This window comes from Borostomias antarcticus, assembly GCF_949987555.1.
Source record: "Borostomias antarcticus genome assembly, chromosome: 20".
NCBI classification, from domain to species: Eukaryota; Metazoa; Chordata; class Actinopteri; order Stomiiformes; family Stomiidae; genus Borostomias; species Borostomias antarcticus.
In genome coordinates, this window is record NC_140253.1 from 1,763,739 (window position 1) to 1,783,786 (window position 20,048).

The 20,048-nt window shown below is 49.3% G+C and overlaps 2 protein-coding genes across 2 annotated transcripts in view; both read right to left on the reverse strand.

Annotated features, from left to right (window-relative positions):
• Positions 1–11,264, reverse strand: part of kdm2aa (lysine (K)-specific demethylase 2Aa) — a 30,019-nt gene extending 18,755 nt beyond the window's left edge. The window contains 9 exon segments of the mRNA XM_084454731.1: positions 1–33; positions 863–1,016; positions 1,290–1,383; positions 1,513–1,619; positions 2,988–3,166; positions 4,115–4,161; positions 4,526–4,604; positions 4,755–4,893; positions 10,829–11,264. The exon segment at positions 1–33 is cut by the window's left edge and continues 83 nt beyond it. Coding sequence (XP_084310857.1) covers positions 1–33; positions 863–1,016; positions 1,290–1,383; positions 1,513–1,619; positions 2,988–3,166; positions 4,115–4,161; positions 4,526–4,604; positions 4,755–4,893; positions 10,829–10,867 — 871 coding nt within the window. The 5' untranslated portion in view covers positions 10,868–11,264.
• A 2,797-nt stretch (positions 11,265–14,061) lies between these two features.
• On the reverse strand, positions 14,062–19,728 carry stx3a (syntaxin 3a; the record flags this gene model as incomplete). The annotated part of the gene is made up of 10 exons (XM_084454589.1): positions 14,062–14,139; positions 14,438–14,548; positions 14,741–14,875; positions 15,813–15,886; positions 16,262–16,370; positions 17,294–17,364; positions 17,845–17,919; positions 18,352–18,451; positions 18,986–19,060; positions 19,699–19,728. 10 exons carry the CDS (start codon positions 19,726–19,728, stop codon positions 14,062–14,064), a joined length of 858 nt encoding a protein of 285 aa, XP_084310715.1.
• Positions 19,729–20,048: the final 320 nt, after the last annotated feature.

Below are 20,048 nucleotides of genomic sequence, written 5' to 3' on the forward strand. Positions count from 1 at the left end.
TGTCCACTGGGGTGTACACCGCATGGATCCAACCTGACACACACACACACACACAATACATGATCAAATGTGTGTGTGTGTGTGAGTGGAGTGAGCTTATGCTTGTGTGTGTCTATGTCTATTGTGTGTGTGTGTACCTGAGGGGATCATGAAGGTGAATCCCTGTGTGCGTGTGTGTGTGTGTGTGTGTGTGTACCTGAGGGGATCATGAAAGTGTATCCCTGTGTGTGTGTGTGTGTGTGTGTGTGTGTACCTGAGGGGATCATGAAGGTGTATCCCTGTGTGTGTGTGTGTGTGTGTGTGTGTGTGTACCTGAGGGGATCATGAAAGTGTATCCCTGTGTGTGTGTGTGTGTGTGTGTGTGTGTGTGTGTGTGTGTGTGTGTACCTGAGGGGATCATGAAGGTGTATCCCTGTGTGTGTGTGTGTGTGTGTGTGTGTGTGTGTACCTGAGGGGATCATGAAGGTGTATCCCTGTGTGTGTGTGTGTGTGTGTACCTGAGGGGATCATGAAGGTGAATCCCTGTGTGTGTGTGTGTGTGTGTGTGTGTGTGTGTGTGTACCTGAGGGGATCATGAAGGTGAATCCCTGTGTGTGTGTGTGTGTGTGTGTGTGTGTGTGTGTGTGTGTGTGTGTGTGTGTACCTGAGGGGATCATGAAAGTGTATCCCTGTGTGTGTGTGTGTGTGTGTGTGTGTGTGTGTGTGTGTGTGTGTGTGTGTACCTGAGGGGATCATGAAGGTGTATCCCTGTGTGTGTGTGTGTGTGTGTGTGTGTGTGTGTGTGTACCTGAGGGGATCATGAAGGTGTATCCCTGTGTGTGTGTGTGTGTGTGTGTGTGTGTGTGTGTGTGTTTGTGTGTACCTGAGGGGATCATGAAGGTGAATCCCTGCTTCAGTTCGATCCTCTGACAGTCGGTGGCCTTGTCTCCCAGGAACATGTCGCCCTGTTTCCCTGACAACACCCAGTTCTCGTAGAGCTCCAGGTTCTGGGGCGTGGGCGGGATCAGCCAGAACACCTGACACGCCAGGGGGAGGAGCCACGCCAACAACACAACCACAGTCATTGGCTGCACCACTGTGTCAATCACAATCCCAAAGTTTAGGACCACTTGTTTTTTTTCAAAGTGGGTAGTCCGGGTGGCTGAAGATTTTCCGCGTAGAATATATAACTGCTTCAAAGGTGTTTGCTGAAGGCGCATGGCCAGAATCAGCAGCACAGATCTTTGAACTACAACCCCAGCGGTCTGTGCTGGTGCATTGTGGGAGGTGTAGTTGCAGCGAGTCCTCACCTTGCCTCCTCTGAGGATGTGGTACCAGACAGACGTGCCTCCGAAGTCGATGTGGAAGTCTGTGAAGCAGCCCTGCACACTCATCAGACAGTACCTGAGAGAGAGAGAGGGAAAGAGAGAGAGAGGAGAGAGGGGGGTGGAGGAGAGAGGGATGAGAGGGGAAAGGAAGGGAGGAGAGGACAGAGGGAGGTAGCAGAGGAAGAGAACAGTGTGTGTGTCTTACTTGCGGACTTTGGGGTACTGCATGTCGGTAATGGAGTTGGTGGAGTCTCTCTGCCTCTCTTTCAGGTGTCGAGGCCACATGTTGTCCACCCAGTCTATCAGGTCCACCTGGAGACACACACACCAGGTCAGCACACACACACACGGAGACACACACACCAGGTCAGCACACACACACACACACACACACACACACACAGACACACACAGACACACACACACACACACACACACACACACACACACACACACAGAGAGAGACACACACACCAGGTCAGCACACACACACACACCGAGAGACACACACCTGCATGGAGACAGAGACAGATACACACACACATAGAGAGGGAGAAAGACAAACGCGCACACACACAAATACACACACACAGGGACAGCAGGATACACACCAGGGGTGAGGGGTGTGTGCATTTTCTTACCAATCAGCTCAGTGGCCCTCATTTATCAGACTGGCGCACATTCTATCACACATTCCATCACACATTCTATCACACATTCCATCACACATTCTATCACACATTCTATCACACATTCTATCACACATTCTATCACACATTCTATCACACATTCTATCACACATTCCATCACACATTCTATCACACATTCTATCACACATTCTATCACACATTCTATCACACATTCTATCACACATTCTATCACACATTCTATCACACATTCTATCACACATTCCATCACACATTCTATCACACATTCTATCACACATTCTATCACACATTCTATCACACATTCTATCACACATTCTATCACACATTCTATCACACATTCTATCACACATTCTATCACACATTCTATCACACATTCCATCACACATTCCATCACACATTCCATCACACACATGATGGTAGGACTGCGTCCACGTGTGATCCATCAAACGTGTGATCTATCAAACAATCCTATGCCACCAATCCCATAGTACGAATGATCGGGCGTTGATAAATGTGGCAGCTGGAATCTATGGTAATTAGAATATCACGCCCCTATATATTCTGGGTTCAGAGGCCGCGCCCCTAGAGTTCACGACATGGACAAGCGGAATACGACCAAAAAGAGACACTTCTCTGAGGCTGAAATAGAGGTTTTAACCTCTTAAGTGCAGTCTAGTGTGTGTGTGTGTGTGTGTGTGTGTGTGTGTGTGTGTGTGTGTTCCTCACCGAGGCGGGTCGTGTGACCAGGTTCTCCAGCCTGGTGTGTGTGTGTGTGTTCCTCACCGAGGCGGGTCGTTTGACCAGGTTCTCCAGCCTGGTGTGTGTGTGTGTGTGTGTGTGTGTGTGTGCGTTCCTCACCGAGGCGGGTCGTTTGACCAGGTTCTCCAGCCTGGTGTGTGTGTGTGTGTGTGTGTGCGTTCCTCACCGAGGCGGGTCGTTTGACCAGGTTCTCCAGCCTGGTGTGTGTGTGTGTGTGTGTGTGTGTGTGTGTGTGTGTGTGTGCGTTCCTCACCGAGGCGGGTCGTTTGACCAGGTTCTCCAGCTTGGTGTGGCTGAACTCCAGGCTGATGACGTTGTAGAGCTTGTCCCTCTGCGAGGGCGGAGTCTCGTAGTAGCGCCTCCACTGGGCCATGGACATCTCTATCCCCTTCTGGGTGCTGACGTCCATCACATCCACCACACGCCTGCTGCCTGGGGGGGGGGGGGAGAGAGAGAGAGAGAGAGAGAGAGAGGGGAGAGAGAGAGAGAGAGAGAGAGAAAGGATTAGAGAGATGGAGAGAGAGAAAAGGGGGAGAGAGAGAGGGAGAGACAGAGAGAAAGAGAGAAAAGGGGGAGAGAGATGGAGAGAGAGAGAAAGAGAGAAAGGGGGGAGAGAGATGGAGAGAGAGAGAGAAAGGAGAGAGATGGAGAGAGAGAAAGGGGGAGAGAGGTGCAGAGAAAGAGAGAAAGGGGGAGAGAGGTGCAGAGAAAGAGAGAAAGGGGGAGAGAGGTGCAGAGAGAGAGAAAGGGGGAGAGATGGAGAGAGAAAGGAGGAGAGATGCAGAGAGAGAGAAAGGAGGAGATGGAGAGAGAGAGAAAGGAGGAGAGATGGAGAGAGAGAGAGAGAGAGAGAGAGAGAAAGGAGAGATGGAGAGAGAGAGAAAGAGAGGTGTGGGGGGTGGAATGATGAACTTGCACACACTATAGATAAAACGGCGCTCATCTATCACTTCCCTCTGCACACACACTGGGTATTCACTCTATCACTTCCCTCTGCACACACACTGGGTATTCACTCTATCACTTCCCTCTGCACACACACTGGGTATTCACTCTCCACACTCCATTCCCTAGATATTGCGTAAAATTGCATTTGTGCCTCCATTTTTAATAGTAATGTTTTGTATATTGCACTGTACTTTGTTTCACTGTATTTTGTTTGCACTGTTTTTTTTGTATTGCATTTGTCCTGTCCTGTTCCCTGTCCTGTCCTGTTCCCTGTCCTGTTCCCTGTCCTGTCCTGTCCTGTCCTGTTCCCTGTCCTGTCCTGTTCCCTGTCCCGTCCCGTCCCGTCCACACCAGCGTATGCCTGAACCCTGGTCACATTCCTAGTATGTGTGAACCATAGACATGGTTAATAAAACCAATCTTGAATCTTACCAACGAATATCTTGACATCGTTCACACTGAAGTCGGGGTCAGGCATCCTGGAGAGAGAGAACAGTCAGTTACCATGTCAACAGCAGCAGTCATTCAGGTCAGGTGTGAGACCTAATTAGTCTGGATCTGGGTTTCCTTCAGGTCCACAAAAACCTTCATTCATTCCGGCAAGTAGCTCAGGAGGTAGTGACCTTGCGATCCCCGGTTCGATCCCAGCTTCCGACATTGGGCCTCATTCACCAACGAAGTTAAGAATTTCTTAGGAAGCTTTTCTTCTTAAACTTCCCTTGCACCGTTTCAGTGTCAGTGAAACAATCTGATATCAGGTGGTTTTAATGAGTTTTGACAATGAGGGAACAGACTCAATGATGCGGATAAGACGACAGGAGAGAGAGAGGGAGGGAGACCTACTTGATGCCCAGTCCATCCGGCTTCTCAAAGATGATCGGGTCCCTCAGGCCACCTCGCTGAATGTACTCAAACGTCAGGTCTGAACACACACACGCGCACACATACACACATACACACAGACACACACACACACACACACACACACAGACAGACGCACACAAATCAAATAAAACAGCTATTCCCTCAGTCTACAGCGAGTGTATGGTGGGTGGCGGGGGGAGGGGCTGACCTTTGCCCTCCATGCGTTTGATGCGGTCGGAGCTGAACCTGTCGCTGCTCAGCTTCTCCTCCAGGTCGAACGCCCTCTTCCCCTCGATCTCCTCGTCCGAGATGCCGTCGTCATGGTAACGGCGCCGCGTGCCCGAGCGCTGGAGAGAGGAGGAAGAGAACAGAGATTTAACTCGGACTGTAACGAATCGTTAACAGCTCTTTAAAGGAGAATGCTCGTTGTATCCATGTAATGGCGGCGGACGGGGCACTGAGAATGCAGCTTCTAAAAAATCTATTTTCTGCTGCGAAGCGGTTGTTTTCATCAATCTGTCTTTATGAATCGCTAGTTGTGCTTACATAGAGCGTAGGCCTGTTGTGGGTTTTCACATGCCTCTGTAATATGATCTTTAGAAACTCTTTAGAAATGAAATAGCTTCCTCACTTGCTCCAGCACGCAGGCGCACAGCGCGCAAGCGTTGTTCCAGCACGCTGTGCGCATGCGTGCTGGAGCAAGTGAGGAAGCTATTTAGTTTCTGAAGACGTTTCAGAGGCATGTGAAAAACCACAACAGGCCTACGCTCTATGTAAACACAACTAGCGATTCATAAAGACAGATTGATGAAAACAACCGTTTCGCGGCAGAAAATAGATTTTTTTAAGATGCATTCTCAGTGCCCCGTCCGCCGCCATTACATGGATATACTGGCTCGCGCTGGATTTTACATTTCTTCTACATGCCTCCGAACTACACCAAAGTGATCTCATGAGTCAAACGGCTTATAATATGCCGTAAATAAGGTCCAGGTTGTCAAAAATGAGCATTGTCCTTTAAATCCAGATGGCGCTTATGATATTATAAGGAACGTGTAATATTCTTTTATCTTGGGCTAATAGGTGCATGCAGACATGTAGTAATCCAGTAATCCCACACTAGCTACTTGGCTCCGTCTCCTCCTCCTGGACTCCCCCATTAATACACACACACACACACACGTCATGAATGGGGTTTTGAGAGAGGGGGGGATGAGAGGGAGAGAAGGGCTACTGTAACTAGTGGTTCCAGTCCTGCTAGCTCCCCCGGACCCTGGGACACAGCAGATGAACCAGGGATAATCCACCCTTCCTCTGAGCCCCGCCCTCCCCCATCTGTCCATCCCGGAGCCCCTCCCTCCCCCGGCCAGCCACAGGGAGGGACAACTCTCCCCCCTGTCCTCAATCTGTCCAACTCACCAAGTCTGAGATCTGGGTCCCACAGACAGACAAGCAGCCCCATGAGAACAGACCAGGATTAAAGGGCTAGTTCACAATATTGGGACACAAGAGTCTCATTTACGGTTTATTATTATGCGGTTGATCGACGGCGACCATTTTCAGACGATTCCATTTAGTCCTTCTCATGGGGCAAACAAGGGGCAGTAGGGAAGCAGCAGAAACAAGGGGCAGTAGGGAAGCAGCAGAAACAAGGGGCAGTAGGGAAGCAGCAGAAACAAGGGGCAGAAAGTGATCTCCACCAAACCACACGAGGCTCCGTGTCCAAAATTAAACCAAACCATCCATTCAAACAGCGCGTGTGCCCTCCCCTCCGCCCTACGGACTGGGCCCAGACGGACAGCGCGTGTGCCCTCCCCTCCGCCCTACGGACCCGGCCCAGACGGACAGCGCGTGTGCCCTCCCCTCCGCCCTACGGACCCGGCCCAGACGGACAGCGCGTGTGCCCTCCCCTCCGCCCTACGGACCCGGCCCAGACGGACAGCGCGTGTGCCCTCCCCTCCGCCCTACGGACCCGGCCCAGACGGACAGCGCGTGTGCCCTCCCCTCCGCCCTACGGACTGGGCCCAGATGGACAGCGCGTGTGCCGGAGGGCCTGTAAACACCAATAGACAAACAGATCCGCCTTGCTACGGTCAACCAATAAGACGCCGTCGTGTCCGCCCCCCTCCTGAGCTTCTCTCTCCGTCCCCGGGTGGACGCAGGTTGCCATGGCGACGAACAACCAGCTGACCCATGAGATGGGGGGGCGGGGGGGGGCTGCAGAAACTCAATGACAATAAGTCATCATTCTCCCACACACACACTTTCTCTATCATTTGTGAACAGAGATAGTACTAGTACTGTATTCTAGATTGCTATTCTTGCACTTTGCCTTCAGCACTAGATTATGCTCTAAATCACTTGTTTAAGAAAAGAGATGCACTTGTGAATTCTGGCAAGTACTGTAGTAGTACACTGACTACCTACGTTAAATTAAATTATTGTAAGTCGCTGTGGATAACAGCGTCAGCTAAATGACTGTAATGTAAATGACTAATGTAATGTAGACGGAGACGGAGAGAAAAAGAGAGAGCAACAGACGGAGAGAGACGGGCAGATTTAGAGACGTGTGGGGGTGGGTACAGAGGGACCGGGGGGCTGTTGCAGTGCAGTGGTGACGATGATGCACCAGACTCCGCCGGGCTCCGGGCCAGCAGCACAGAGGACAGGGTGACACGGCAGCAACACTATTATTAGCTTCTCACACACCACAACACACACCACCACCACCACCACACACCACCACCACCACCACACCACACCAACACACCACACCACCACCACACCACCACAACACACCACCACCACCACCACCACAACACCACCACCACACTGACAGCTACAGTCACACACACCAGCCTTGAGAAAAGCCCTACTTCCTGCTCAGACAGTCACATCTCCCAGCCCAGACTCAGTACCAGTACCCTCCCCCCCCCCCAACAGACTCAGTACCAGTAACCCCCCCCAACAGACTCAGTACCAGTACCCTCCCCCAGACTCAGTACCAGTACCCCCCCCCCCCAACAGACTCAGTACCAGTACCCCCCCCCCGCGAGAGTCAGTACCAGTAACCCCCCCCAACAGACTCAGTACCAGTAACCCCCCCCAGACTCAGTACCAGTACCCCCCCACACACACAGACTCAGTACCAGTACCCCCCCCCCCCCCCGACAGACTCAATACCAGTACCCCCCCACCCCCCCCGACAGACTCAGTACCAGTACCCCCCCCAACACTCAGTACCAGTAACCCCCCCCAACAGACTCAGTACCAGTACCCTCCCCCAGACTCAGTACCAGTACCCCCCCACACACACAGACTCAGTACCAGTACCCCCCCCCCCCCCCCCCCCAGACAGACTCAATACCAGTACCCCCCCACCCCCCCCGACAGACTCAGTACCAGTACCCCCCCCAACACTCAGTACCAGTAACCCCCCCCAACAGACTCAATACCAGTACCCCCCCACCCCCCCCGACAGACTCAGTACCAGTACCCCCCCCAACACTCAGTACCAGTAACCCCCCCCAACAGACTCAGTACCAGTAACCCCCCCCAACAGACTCAATACCAGTACCCCCCCACCCCCCCCCGACAGACTCAGTACCAGTACCCCCCCCAACACTCAGTACCAGTACCCCCCCCCCCAACAGACTCAGTACCAGTAACCCCCCCCCCAACAGACTCAGTACCAGTACCCCCCCCCCCCCCCCCCCCCCGACAGACTCAGTACCAGTAACCCCCCCCAACAGACTCAGTACCAGTACCCCCCCCCCCCCCCCCCGACAGACTCAGTACCAGTAACCCCCCCCCAACAGACTCAGTACCAGTACCCCCCCACACACACAGACTCAGTACCAGTAACCCCCCCCCCCCGACAGACTCAATACCAGTACCCAGGCTGGAAATTAACTTTTTGACCTACTAGCCTAGCTAGCTAGTAGATGAAAAAAGCAGCTCTCCAGCCAGATTTTTTTTTCTAGCCAAAAGTAATAAGTTGCTTTACTATTGTATTTTGACATCACTAGCATAAAGCAGTCATCGTAGTACCATATTACTGTTCTTATATAGGCTACAATTCTCAATCAATAGTGTACTATAATATTGGTGGAAAATATGAGAATTGCATGATGTGTTTGGGTAACATTTAACTTCAGTAGTCGCCTACTAAATTGTAAATGTCACATTTATGGAGGAATAAATAGCATTAGGCTATGCCTTCATAGTTACACTTTGATCCGGTCAGGTCTGTTTATTCTATAATGGGAAGTTAAGTACAATAACACAAGTGTATAAATAATGTGTTTATTCTGGGCTGGATAAGAATTTTCAAATGAGAACAAGATGAGTGAATGTAAAAACGAGCAGCCCTCTTTGCTAACTAGAACTGTCTTTGTCAACAACAACCTAGCCTGTCTTATTAAGACAACTGTAAGACACCAACTATAAACAGCAGCTCTTGAAATAGGAACGGTGTAAATATTAAAGGAGTGTACAGAGTACTCCCTGCTGGTCAAACGGAGTCTGTCATTGGTCCATTCTCTCCAGTTGTGTTTACTGTTCAGTCTTCTTCAGACTCAGACAGTCTGATGTACAGCCTACCACAAACACATTGCCTCGACTCTTCTTGTCCTCAGCATGGGAGCGGCATGCAGTACATGACCCTGTCCTTGGCGTTATAGTCGAGCCATGTTCACCTGACACCGGCCTAGTTGTGGCGCCAATTTTCATTGAACTTCCTCGACTTCGTCTTGGGTTTCGGCGGAGGAGCCGGGGGCGACGCAGCCATTCCTCCCTGGGCTCATTCCTGCGCCTCACTCAGGCTCTGACTATCGGTAACGGTAACAGTAACTTCCCCAGGGCGGCGTGTTGGACCTTTGGTCTTTCTGTCTGGTGGTTGCACCCCGGCTATGAACCTCCACATATTTACGCAATGTTCACTTCTCTTGTTGTTTAACCTGATTTTGCATGTGAGGTGATATTATCTGAGTGACTGAGCGCAGTTTTGATGACTAACGTTATGCACGCAACAAACCAACCGGCACAGGGCACGAAGAAATGACACGCGACAACAACAACAAAACAGTTGATTTAGAAATAGCACAACAGTATTGGGAATCTACATTTTTCTAACTAGCCAAGTGGCGAGACGGCTAAAAATCTGTCTCGCCATAGAGGAATTTAGCTCGCAAATGACGACTGGCCACTGTTCATTTCCAACCCTGCCAGTACCCCCCCCACACAGACTCAGTACCAGTACAACCCCCCACAGACTCAGTACCAGTACCCCCCCCCCCCCCCAGACTCAGTATCCGCCCCCCACAGACACCACCATCCACAGGACAGGACGCCTCTGGATGTGGGCTCAGCCTGGTAGGGAAAGCCACAACCTCATCGTGGCTTAACCACAGTACCTACCGACCGACCGACCAAACACACACAACACAGGCGGCAGGCTCCGAGATGACAGCAACAGACCGCGCGTGTGATTAACTTGGAGGGGGGGGGGGGCAGCCGCGACGCCAGAGCCTGACGGGGTGCCCCCCCCTCCTGTGAGGAGAACGAAGCACGGGACGCCAGCCCTCTCTCTCCACACACAGCAGGCTAATCCACTCATATCTTTCCCCTCCTCTACTCCTCCTCTCTCTTTCTCTCTCTCTCTCTCCGGGAAGGCTGAGAGGCTGCAGGCCCAGCCTCCTGGGGGATGAGGAGAGAGGAGACGCTACACACCTCGCACCTTCAGAGACACCGTTACATCCCTCCTCGTCCTCTCCTCTTCTCCGTCCATCCTCCTCTCCTTCAGCATCCCTCGCTCCTCACTCTCCCACGGCCCTGCTTCAGCCGGCCACGGCCAGTCTCCTCCGACTTCCATCCACCTCCTCTCCTCTCAGAGGGATGAACCAACGGGCGCTCTGTCCTCCTCCTCTGTCATTCTCTCGCCTCTGCAGTGCCCTCCCCTCCCTCCCCGTTTGCATCCTTTCGCAACTCGGTAGGCTCACATGGTAAGCACCTCAGCCAATCCCGTCACATTGCGCTTCTTGCACGTCCCACACACTTCTGTGTGTGTGTGTCTCTCTCTCTCACACACACACACACACACACAACTCTCACACACACACACACACAACTCTCACACCCCTGGCAAACAGACAACCTCCTACTCGTTTTTTCTGTACCCCACACACACACACACACACACAATTCTCTTGGCCATTCAGACAACCAAACATTCACCACCACAAAGCTCATGACTAGCTGAAGGCACTAAGGTGAACCTCTTACCAGCCTCTTGCTGTACCGTGGACGGGAGTCGTCCATCATCCCAGTGCTTCAGGAGCGGCTCACTGGGACGCGTGACGTAGCTGGCTGAACTAGTTGAGCTAACTGAACGTTATCCAACACCAAAGGAAAGCACCATTATGAAGCTGCCCAGATATGAAATCTTCAAAATATTAAAACTAGCTGACGTGAGTGGGAATGTCTAGGTGAAATAAGATAACGTTAACTAACATTAAGATTATGGTTTAGTATAAGAAAGCTTTCGTTTATCTGGTCAGATGTCGTTAGCTAGCTGGGTTATTATAATATCCCATCTGCACGAGCACAGAACGTTCAAGTTTAAAAACCAACGGCAGTTTAAAAACCAACGGCAGAGTGAACTGGTCTGACACCGCCGCGAGCCAGCTGATATCTCCAGATGTTCCGTTAGAAAATTCCGAGCAACTTTACGGCTGAGCAGTCTTATGAGCAATTAGAAGATATGCTACAATCGTAGAAAATAACGTTTCTGTTGACATTAAATCCGATAAAGTTGATATGGTGGGAAAACCGCCGCCATTTTCTTATCGTCACAAAACACCACTACAATCCTTTATGCCCCGCCCACATTGCTATATTATCCAATAGTAGACGAGCCGGCGAGACGCTCATTGGTCTAAGCGCATGCCATTCTTCGATTATAGGGTACGGCGTTTTCTGACAGATGGCAGCCTTTTACGGCCGGGAGGGTGGAGTTTGTACATCCATTCGGTTTATCTATTTGAAGAGTACACTTTTGGCCGTTTTGTCTGCTAAATAATTTCCATAAACATGGTTCTAGTACCCCATCGCGGCAGCCCAAAGCTATAAATATATACCAGACTAAAATATATAGTTAATACGTCAAAACTCATAATGGCTGGGTAACTACAATAGAAATATACTTCCTCCCTCGCGCTTCACAAATTCCGCCTAACGCCGGCGTACAAAACGTGCGAACCCAACCATCAAACAAGCTGAATTGTAATTGGTCAAGATGTAGAGACTGTCTTGAGAGAAGAATTACAATTGGTTGGCATACATTCAGCAGCATCGTGTTACTCGACTCGACATCCTTATCGAAGCTATGAACTTGTTACACACATAAAGAACATGTATTTAAATCAACGCACCACCATGGTCGATCAGAACAGGTCCCTTGTGATCGCTAGCTCCAGTCTGTCGTGCGTGTCGCCTTGTCTTCGCCGTGTCTTTCCCTGCCGAAGCTTCGCATTGCTGACACACGCTTTGCGGACAGCTCCTGGTTGGCGAAGATGTCCCGCCCACTAATGGCGACGAGAAATCCGGAAGCCGCAGCCGATTGGTTCCAAAGTCGACACGATTGCTGCGATTGGTGGAATTGGCTTGTCACTCACAGAAACACAGACGTAGAGAGTGCCATGTTCACTGGGACTCTTCATACTATAGCTTTTTTTCTTTATATAGGTTATTTTACAATAGAGTGCAATTATTGACTTTCTTACCCAGGATAAGCGGATGGCTAGTCTTTGCTCAGATAGCGCAGTGCACACTTTCAGGAGAGAACACATGAAACGTGGTTGTCTGTATAATTGAAACAACTTAGACTAGTAGGCTAATCGATCACACACGGGACACAACTAAATAAAAAAAACTTGAGGAATAGAAAAGGGTGTTTCTCCTTTATTCATCAAAGCTACAACGGCTGTGAGCCGAATTACCCTTTTTTCCCATGAACAGATAACAATTCCCCAGTATACCTCTACAATCCCTATAGATTCACAATCTAATGCAACCATAGACTCAACACTGCTTCAGAAGCACCATCTAGCCAGGCCTAACTATAGGGGGTAGCCTAACAATGAAGTGAGACCAGGCACACACACACACTACTACTTTTATGTGTGTTCAATGACTCAATAAATACCATAATTCAAAACAAGCATCATAATGCAGTAACATAACACAAAGGGCCACCAATGCAGGGTTATGTCATCAGCGTGTCAACAGCACTGCACTTCAGGGGTACTCTTTCATTAAAAAAAAGAGACAAACTTGTCATCATTCTCTTTGACATCATAATGATTAGGGTACTCAACATGATGCGACACACTGATATCTTTTTTTCCCCCCTGACTTGATTTGGTTTGGTGAGCTCAATTGTAAACAACATCACATATAAAACAAATATATTTCAAATAAATCAACCTTTATAAACCTAGCATAAAGGAAGAGGGAGAGAGATTAAAAAAGAAAAAAGAAAAAGTGAGGGTAAAACAAAGTAAACAGTGTAAAGTCTAATGTCCTGCTCTTAGCTCCAGAACAATCACCCATTACAACAGAGACACATCATAAGCACAGGTCCGGGGTCAGTTCAAACTGTCATCTCTCTCAGATGGGGATGTCTGCCTTGGCAGCTCTAGCTCCTAGATTATGGAATCAACTACAAAACATGTTGAAGTTGGAGATGTTACCGCTTATGGTCATTTTAGGGTTCTAATCATGGGCTATTGTGTCTCGCACTGCTGGGTTAGGGTAACTAACTAACTTTTTTATTTAACTTACTTAGCTATTGCATGCTGTTGATTATGTTTACCATGTTTTATTTATTGTTGTTTATTGCTTAGTATATGTGTTTATTTGTCAACTCAACGCACTTGAAAATGAGGTGAAAACCACAATGTGACCTCTTGAGTTTAAATAAAGGCTACTACTACTAAAGGCTACTACTCTCCTCACTAACGCGTGATGGGGAAGTGTCGGTGGAGCGAGGGGGCAGATCCAGAGAGGGCAGATCCAGAGAGGGCAGATCCAGAGAGGGCAGATCCAGAGAGGGCAGATCCAGGGAGGGCAGATCCAGAGAGGGCAGATCCAGAGAGGGCAGATCCAGGGAGGGCAGATCCAGAGAGGGCAGATCCAGAGAGGGCAGCCAGGGGGACATCTCTCCACCTCCTGCCTCACCTGTCCATAAACGCAAGGCTGAGGGACACACTCAGCAGAAATGACAGTAGAACGACAGTAGAATAACAGTAGAACGTCAGTAGAATGACAGTAGAACGACAGTAGAATCCATAGAAGGGATACACCTATGCCCATCCAAGTCACTGGGCTGGGAGCTACAGTATGCATGACCAGTCTAGGGGGAACATTAGTATTTCTATGGACACAGCAGTGCTGTGGGTTTGTTTGCTTGTTGGCTTGTTTGTTTACGTGTTTGTTTACTCCGACACCGGGTCGTCCTACTTGAAGAAGCTGTAGACGAAGGCGCCCAGAATGACGGTCAGAATGATAGCGCAACACATGATCATCATTTGCTTCTGTAGAGGTGGAAGAGAGAGAGAGAGGGAGAGAGAGAGAGAAGGGGAGGAATGAACAAATGAGGGAAGGGGGGAGACCAGACCAGAAAAAAAGCTCTGATCACTGAAAGAAGAGACCTCATTACCAGAGATACTGTATGTTAAGAGACGCTACTGTTCACGCGGGTGGCACTGCAAGTTCTCCAGTCCCAAGTATCACAAGACTGTTTGAAGTGCAGCTGCCTCGGCCAGGCGTGGGTGTCCGAGAGAGGCGTCTCAAACCTCCCGTCCCAGCATCCTCTACTTCGGTACAACTCACCCGGCGCGCCTCCTGCTGGAACTTAGCTGCCTTCTTGGTGTCGGCCACCGCCCGCTCGACAAAGCCCACCGATTGGTCCATGTTGCTCTCAATCCTCTCAATCATGCCACCCTTTTAGGGCCGGGGCCAGGGGGAAGGTTGGGAAAGACAAACACAGGATGGAAGGAAAGAGTTAGAGAGAGAGAGAGAGAGAGAGAGAGAGAGACTGGACACTGAACTTAATCAGGGCAATTCCTGTATGTAATATATTTGACCAGTGAGGGTAGTTCTCCTATCTGTGAACTTGACCAATGAGAGAGCTACCTGGTTCTCCACCAGCATGGCGATGTCTACGAACATGTCGTGGAGCTCCTTGATGCTGCTCTCCAGACGGACGATGTCTTTGTGTCGCGCCTCGATCTCACTCAGAGCCTGCTTCGAGATCCCAGAGTCCATGATCTACAGAGAGAGAGAGAGAGAGAGAGAGCTCCTTACATAGGGATCCATATACACACACACACACACACACACACACACACACACACACACACACACACACACACACACACACACACAGACACACACACTGCCATAGGCGATTTTACCCTCTGAGAGTAGGGGGGCCAACATTTTGACGTGAGGAAAAAAAAAAAAACTGTTCTGCCGTCTCGTCCCATCTATTTACAAAGAATACCAGTTGTGAACAGTATGCTAATGAGAAATCCGTATGACAATTCAATATGCACAACGCATCAAACTTCATCTAGACACCACAAGCATGTTAATATGACTTTATGACCGAGCACTAGGCCATACCCAACATCACAACATCAAACTGCAACTGCCTGCTGGTGCTAGCTTCCTCGCCGATGGTGATGTTGCTAGTGCTAGTGCTAGCTCCGATAGCCTCTGGAGCACTTCTGCATTCGATTGCACCTGCTGCGCTGTCATTTCGAGTGGTAGCTTCTTCATTAGCATTGCCAGATTTTATTTTATTTTATGAAGAAGTGGTAAATTGTTTTTATAGCTCTTTTTGCCATTATGAGCAGGTTGGCTAGTTGTAGCTTGTTGAGCACTGAGCAGTACAGTCAGATCTCATTTTTTTCGACGGACGAGTTGTGCCATTAGTGGATTATGAATATATATATATTTTTAAAGGTAGCCTAGTTTAAGTAATAAATACACTTTTAAAATTAATGATGATGTAACACAAACTGGTACAAACCACCATGGTACAAACCATGTATTTAATAATTGTGTTAATTAGTAAAAAAAAAGAAAAAAAAGTTTTTTTTTTTTTTTTTTTTAAGAATCTGAGCAGAGTTGGGCTGTCCAATCAGGGGGGGCACTTGCCCCCCTGCCCCCCCTATAAAATCGCCAATGCACACTGCCGTACCCCAGCAGAGAAGACCGCAGCGTTGCCTCCCTCCAGCATCTCCTCCAGCTCCTCATCGGTTGTTGTTTTCCCAGCTGGGAGGGATGAGCAGGAAAGGGTTAATGAAACTAGAATGGCTCTTCAAACACTGGTCCATCTCTAACGAACTAACGAACTAACTAATGAACGAACTAATGAACGAACTAATGAACGAACTAATGAACGAACTAACGAACTAACGTATAACTAACGAACTAACGAACTAACGAACGAACTAACTAACTAAGCTAATTGATGAGATTGGCCTATTGACCTAACTGACCAACTAAATAACTAATTAAGATTGTACACAAGAAATCCTCAGACACCCTGACTATCCGGCTATAACATCATTGCACAGGTGACGATGGGCCAATAACGTTAGACAGGTTCTAACAGGCCTATGAAGGCTGGCCGGCATGAGCACTCACTAATCTCCAGCTGACGGGCGATGCGTCCTTTGCTCTTCTCCCTGAAATCCACCTGCGCCTCGTTGTACTTGGTCATCACCTCCACAAACTTCCTGGACAGAATGGCATGCTGGGAAAAAGGAGAGAGCGGTCGTCGGAAAATCGGTCAAAGTTCAAATTCCGACCACCCCTCACCAAAGGACTTAACTGTGTTTGGCTCAGGGAAGTCATACAAGTCAGTGGGTGTGATTGTAGTCTTCAGGGGAGGCGGGGACTATCCTGGCTCCAGCCCCTGAGTGGCACGCCCGCTTTTATTTTCCAAATGCAATTCAGGGTCTGGAAAGGCTCTCATCCAGAGTGGTTTCTCTGTTGGAATTCCAACCAGGCCAATCAGCCTTCTTTGAATGCGATGACGGAATTAAACTGCGACGTGATTGGTTAGGGCAGGGGTTCCCAAACCTCCTTCCCCAGAACCCCCCTAACTTACACTTGATGGATTTTGCGCCCCCCCCCCCCCCCAAATCTCTGTGAACGTCCAGTCTGTGTGTGTTTCTATGTAAATTCCATCAGGTGTACGTTAGTGGACAATGAAGCGCTTCGCCAGTGTAGCCGTAATACTAATGTTGACACGATTCATAGTCTCAGATTAATTTGTTGAGTTTATATGGTATTGTAGAGCTGTAAATACAAGGCTTTTTGACCCTTCATCAGATATGATCATGTTTTTTGTTAAAATTGCTGTGTGACATGTCAATAACATGATTCTTTGACAAATATTTGTCTAACTAATATTAAGGCCTCAAATTGTCTGGGGCCTGGCGCCCCCCCTGTGATTGTTGGCACCCCTCTAAGGGGGGCCCGGACCGCAGGTTGGGGAACCCTGGGTTAGGGGACGAACTCAGCGCTGAGGACTCACATCTCAGAAAACGTCTGCAACGGGAGCAGGTTCAGACTGAATGATGAAGTGAAAGGAAATGGCAGCTCAGTCTGAGTGTCAGGTGAGGTGGTCCCGAACCATCTCTACTACAGTACGTAGGCAGGGGGGGCGCATACCTGGGACTTGCGTATCCGCAGGTCAGCTGACACCCTCTCCTCCGCGTTCGTCTCCAGCTGCTTCTCGATGCCTGGGCGGACAGAAGCATACCTGTTACCATGACGGCAGAGAGACCGGCTTCAACGACTACAGTGACAGCTGCCGTCCTGGTCCACAACATCCGGACTGGAGAAGCTCCACTCTATCAGCATGAAACGAGCAGTTATCCAGTTTGAGTGGACAGGAGGAGGTGATTCTGGCGTAGTGTGGATGAGGGTACAGGTGTGGTGTGGATGAGGGTACAGGCGTGGTGTGGATGAGGGTACAGGCGTGGTGTGGATGAGGGTACAGGTGTGGTGTGGATGAGGGTACAGGCGTGGTGTGGATGAGGGTACAGGTGTGGTGTGGATGAGGGTACAGGTGTGGTGTGGATGAGGGTACAGGCGTGGTGTGGATGAGGGTACAGGCATGGTGTGGATGAGGTTACAGGTGTGGTGTGGATGAGTGTACAGGTGTGGTGTGGATGAGGGTACAGGCGTGGTGTGGATGAGGGTCGGTATGGGACACTGACTCTTCAGTTTGTTGCGTGCGTTGTTGGCTGACTTTTTGATGTCGTTGGTGACGGTCTCCAAGTCATCTTGTGTCTCTAGTGATGAGAGAGACAGGGAGAGAGAGACAGGGAGAGAAAGAGACAGGGAGAGAGAGAGAGAAACAGAGAGAGAGACAGGGAGAGAGAGAGAGAAACAGAGAGAGAGACAGGGAGAGAGATAGAAACAGAGAGAGAGACAGGGAGAGAGAGACAGGGAGAGAAAGAGAGACAGAGAGATGTAAGATCAACAAAAGCAAGGGAGAATAAAAATGCATGAAATGAATAATGAGGTGAGACAACAAAGTAGGAGATAGAGAGACAGGGAGGGGGAGAGAGAGGGAGGGGGAGAGAGAGAGGGAGGGAGAGAGAGGGAGGGAGAGAGGGAGGGGGAGAGAGAGGGAGGGAGAGAGGGAGGGTGAGAGAGAGGGAGGGAGAGAGACTGACAGATAGAAAGAGAGAATGGGAAGTGTGTGTGAGATGGTGGATTACTCTGGTCTGATGTAGGGGCAGAGAGGATGACAGAGTAGAGCTTCTTGGCTTCCGTCACACTCTCATCTATCTTATCAATACTGCCACGGATCTCCTCAATCTGGGGTATAGACACAGGCAATGAGACAGACGCACACACACACACACACACACACACTGTATAAACACACACACAAATACACACAAAATGCATGTGTGACACACACACACACACATTAAACTCCTATGCACATGCATATGCACACACACATGGATAAAAAAGCATTAACACACTGAGATGACCCACTCTGAGGTAACAGACTCTGGGGTAACAGACTCTGAGGTAACAGACTGAGGTAACAGACTCTGGGGTAACAGACTCTGGGGTAACAGACTCTGGGGTAACAGACTCTGAGGTAACAGACTCTGAGGTAGCAGACTCTGAGGTAACAGACTCTGAGGTAACAGACTCTGAGGTAACAGACTCTGGGGTAACAGACTCTGAGGTAACAGACTGAGGTAACAGACTCTGGGGTAACAGACTCTGGGGTAACAGACTCTGAGGTAACAGACTGAGGTAACAGACTCTGGGGTAACAGACTCTGGGGTAACAGACTCTGAGGTAGCAGACTGAGAGCAGAGCTGCCTGCTGTACCTGGGCGAAGAAGTCATCCATGAAGGCCTGGTTCTCCACTGGAACCTCCACATCACCACCATCAAAGTCACTTTTCTGCTCAGACACACACACACACACACACACACACACACACACACACACACACACACACACACACACACACACACACACACAGAACAGGAAATGAAGAGAACTCCACATCACCACCACCAAAGTCACTTTTCTGCTCAGACCCCCCCCCCCAACCCCCTGTCAGAATCAGTAGTATGACCTCATCATGACCTTGAGAGAACAGGAAATGAAGAGAAAGCGGCTCATCCATATTTTTCTAATCACCGGCTTCTGTTCAGATATCATCATGGCTTCAACTTACAGTTGGCGACTAGAAACCATAATTTGGTCTATAGTAGAGACGAAGGCCATTTTACCATCAGTTTGATATGAGGCTACTAAATGAGGCTGATTCACCTGTTGCGTGAAGCTCGTGCTGTGAAATACGACCTACCTCTCCACGCGCACGACACAACACAGCATCCGGATAGGTCTAATTCAATGGTCCAGTTTCAAATTAAATCTACATGTTTTGGCATTTCACCTTTATCACACTAACCCAACTGGGCCTTCAAATTTGTCCATAACCTGACGGTCCGTAAATGCATCAGAAACCCATTTGTGCAGAACGACGTCCTATCATAAGAATGGCCTAGAGGTTGTTCAAAATAGTCTCTCACCGCTTTCAACTGTTCCAGTCGGTCCTTCATCTTGGAAACTTGTGGGTGACAGACAGAATTCCCTGGTCTACCAAAAACAATAATCTAATCAACAAGCACTAATAAAATGCCTCCCAAATTACGCCTACACGGAAGAAAATTATTAAATCTAATTTAATCCGACAGCCAGTTATGGAACTGTTCCGTCATTGGAAATGAAATGTCACGTGCAGATCCTATATGATCATTACAAATAAATATCTAACACGTTCCTCTTTCTCAAATGCCTATTCAATATGGCCGCAACGACTCCAACCTGTAGTTCACTAAGCCTATCTTCTCAAGGCGGATTAACGGAACAGTTGTGTACA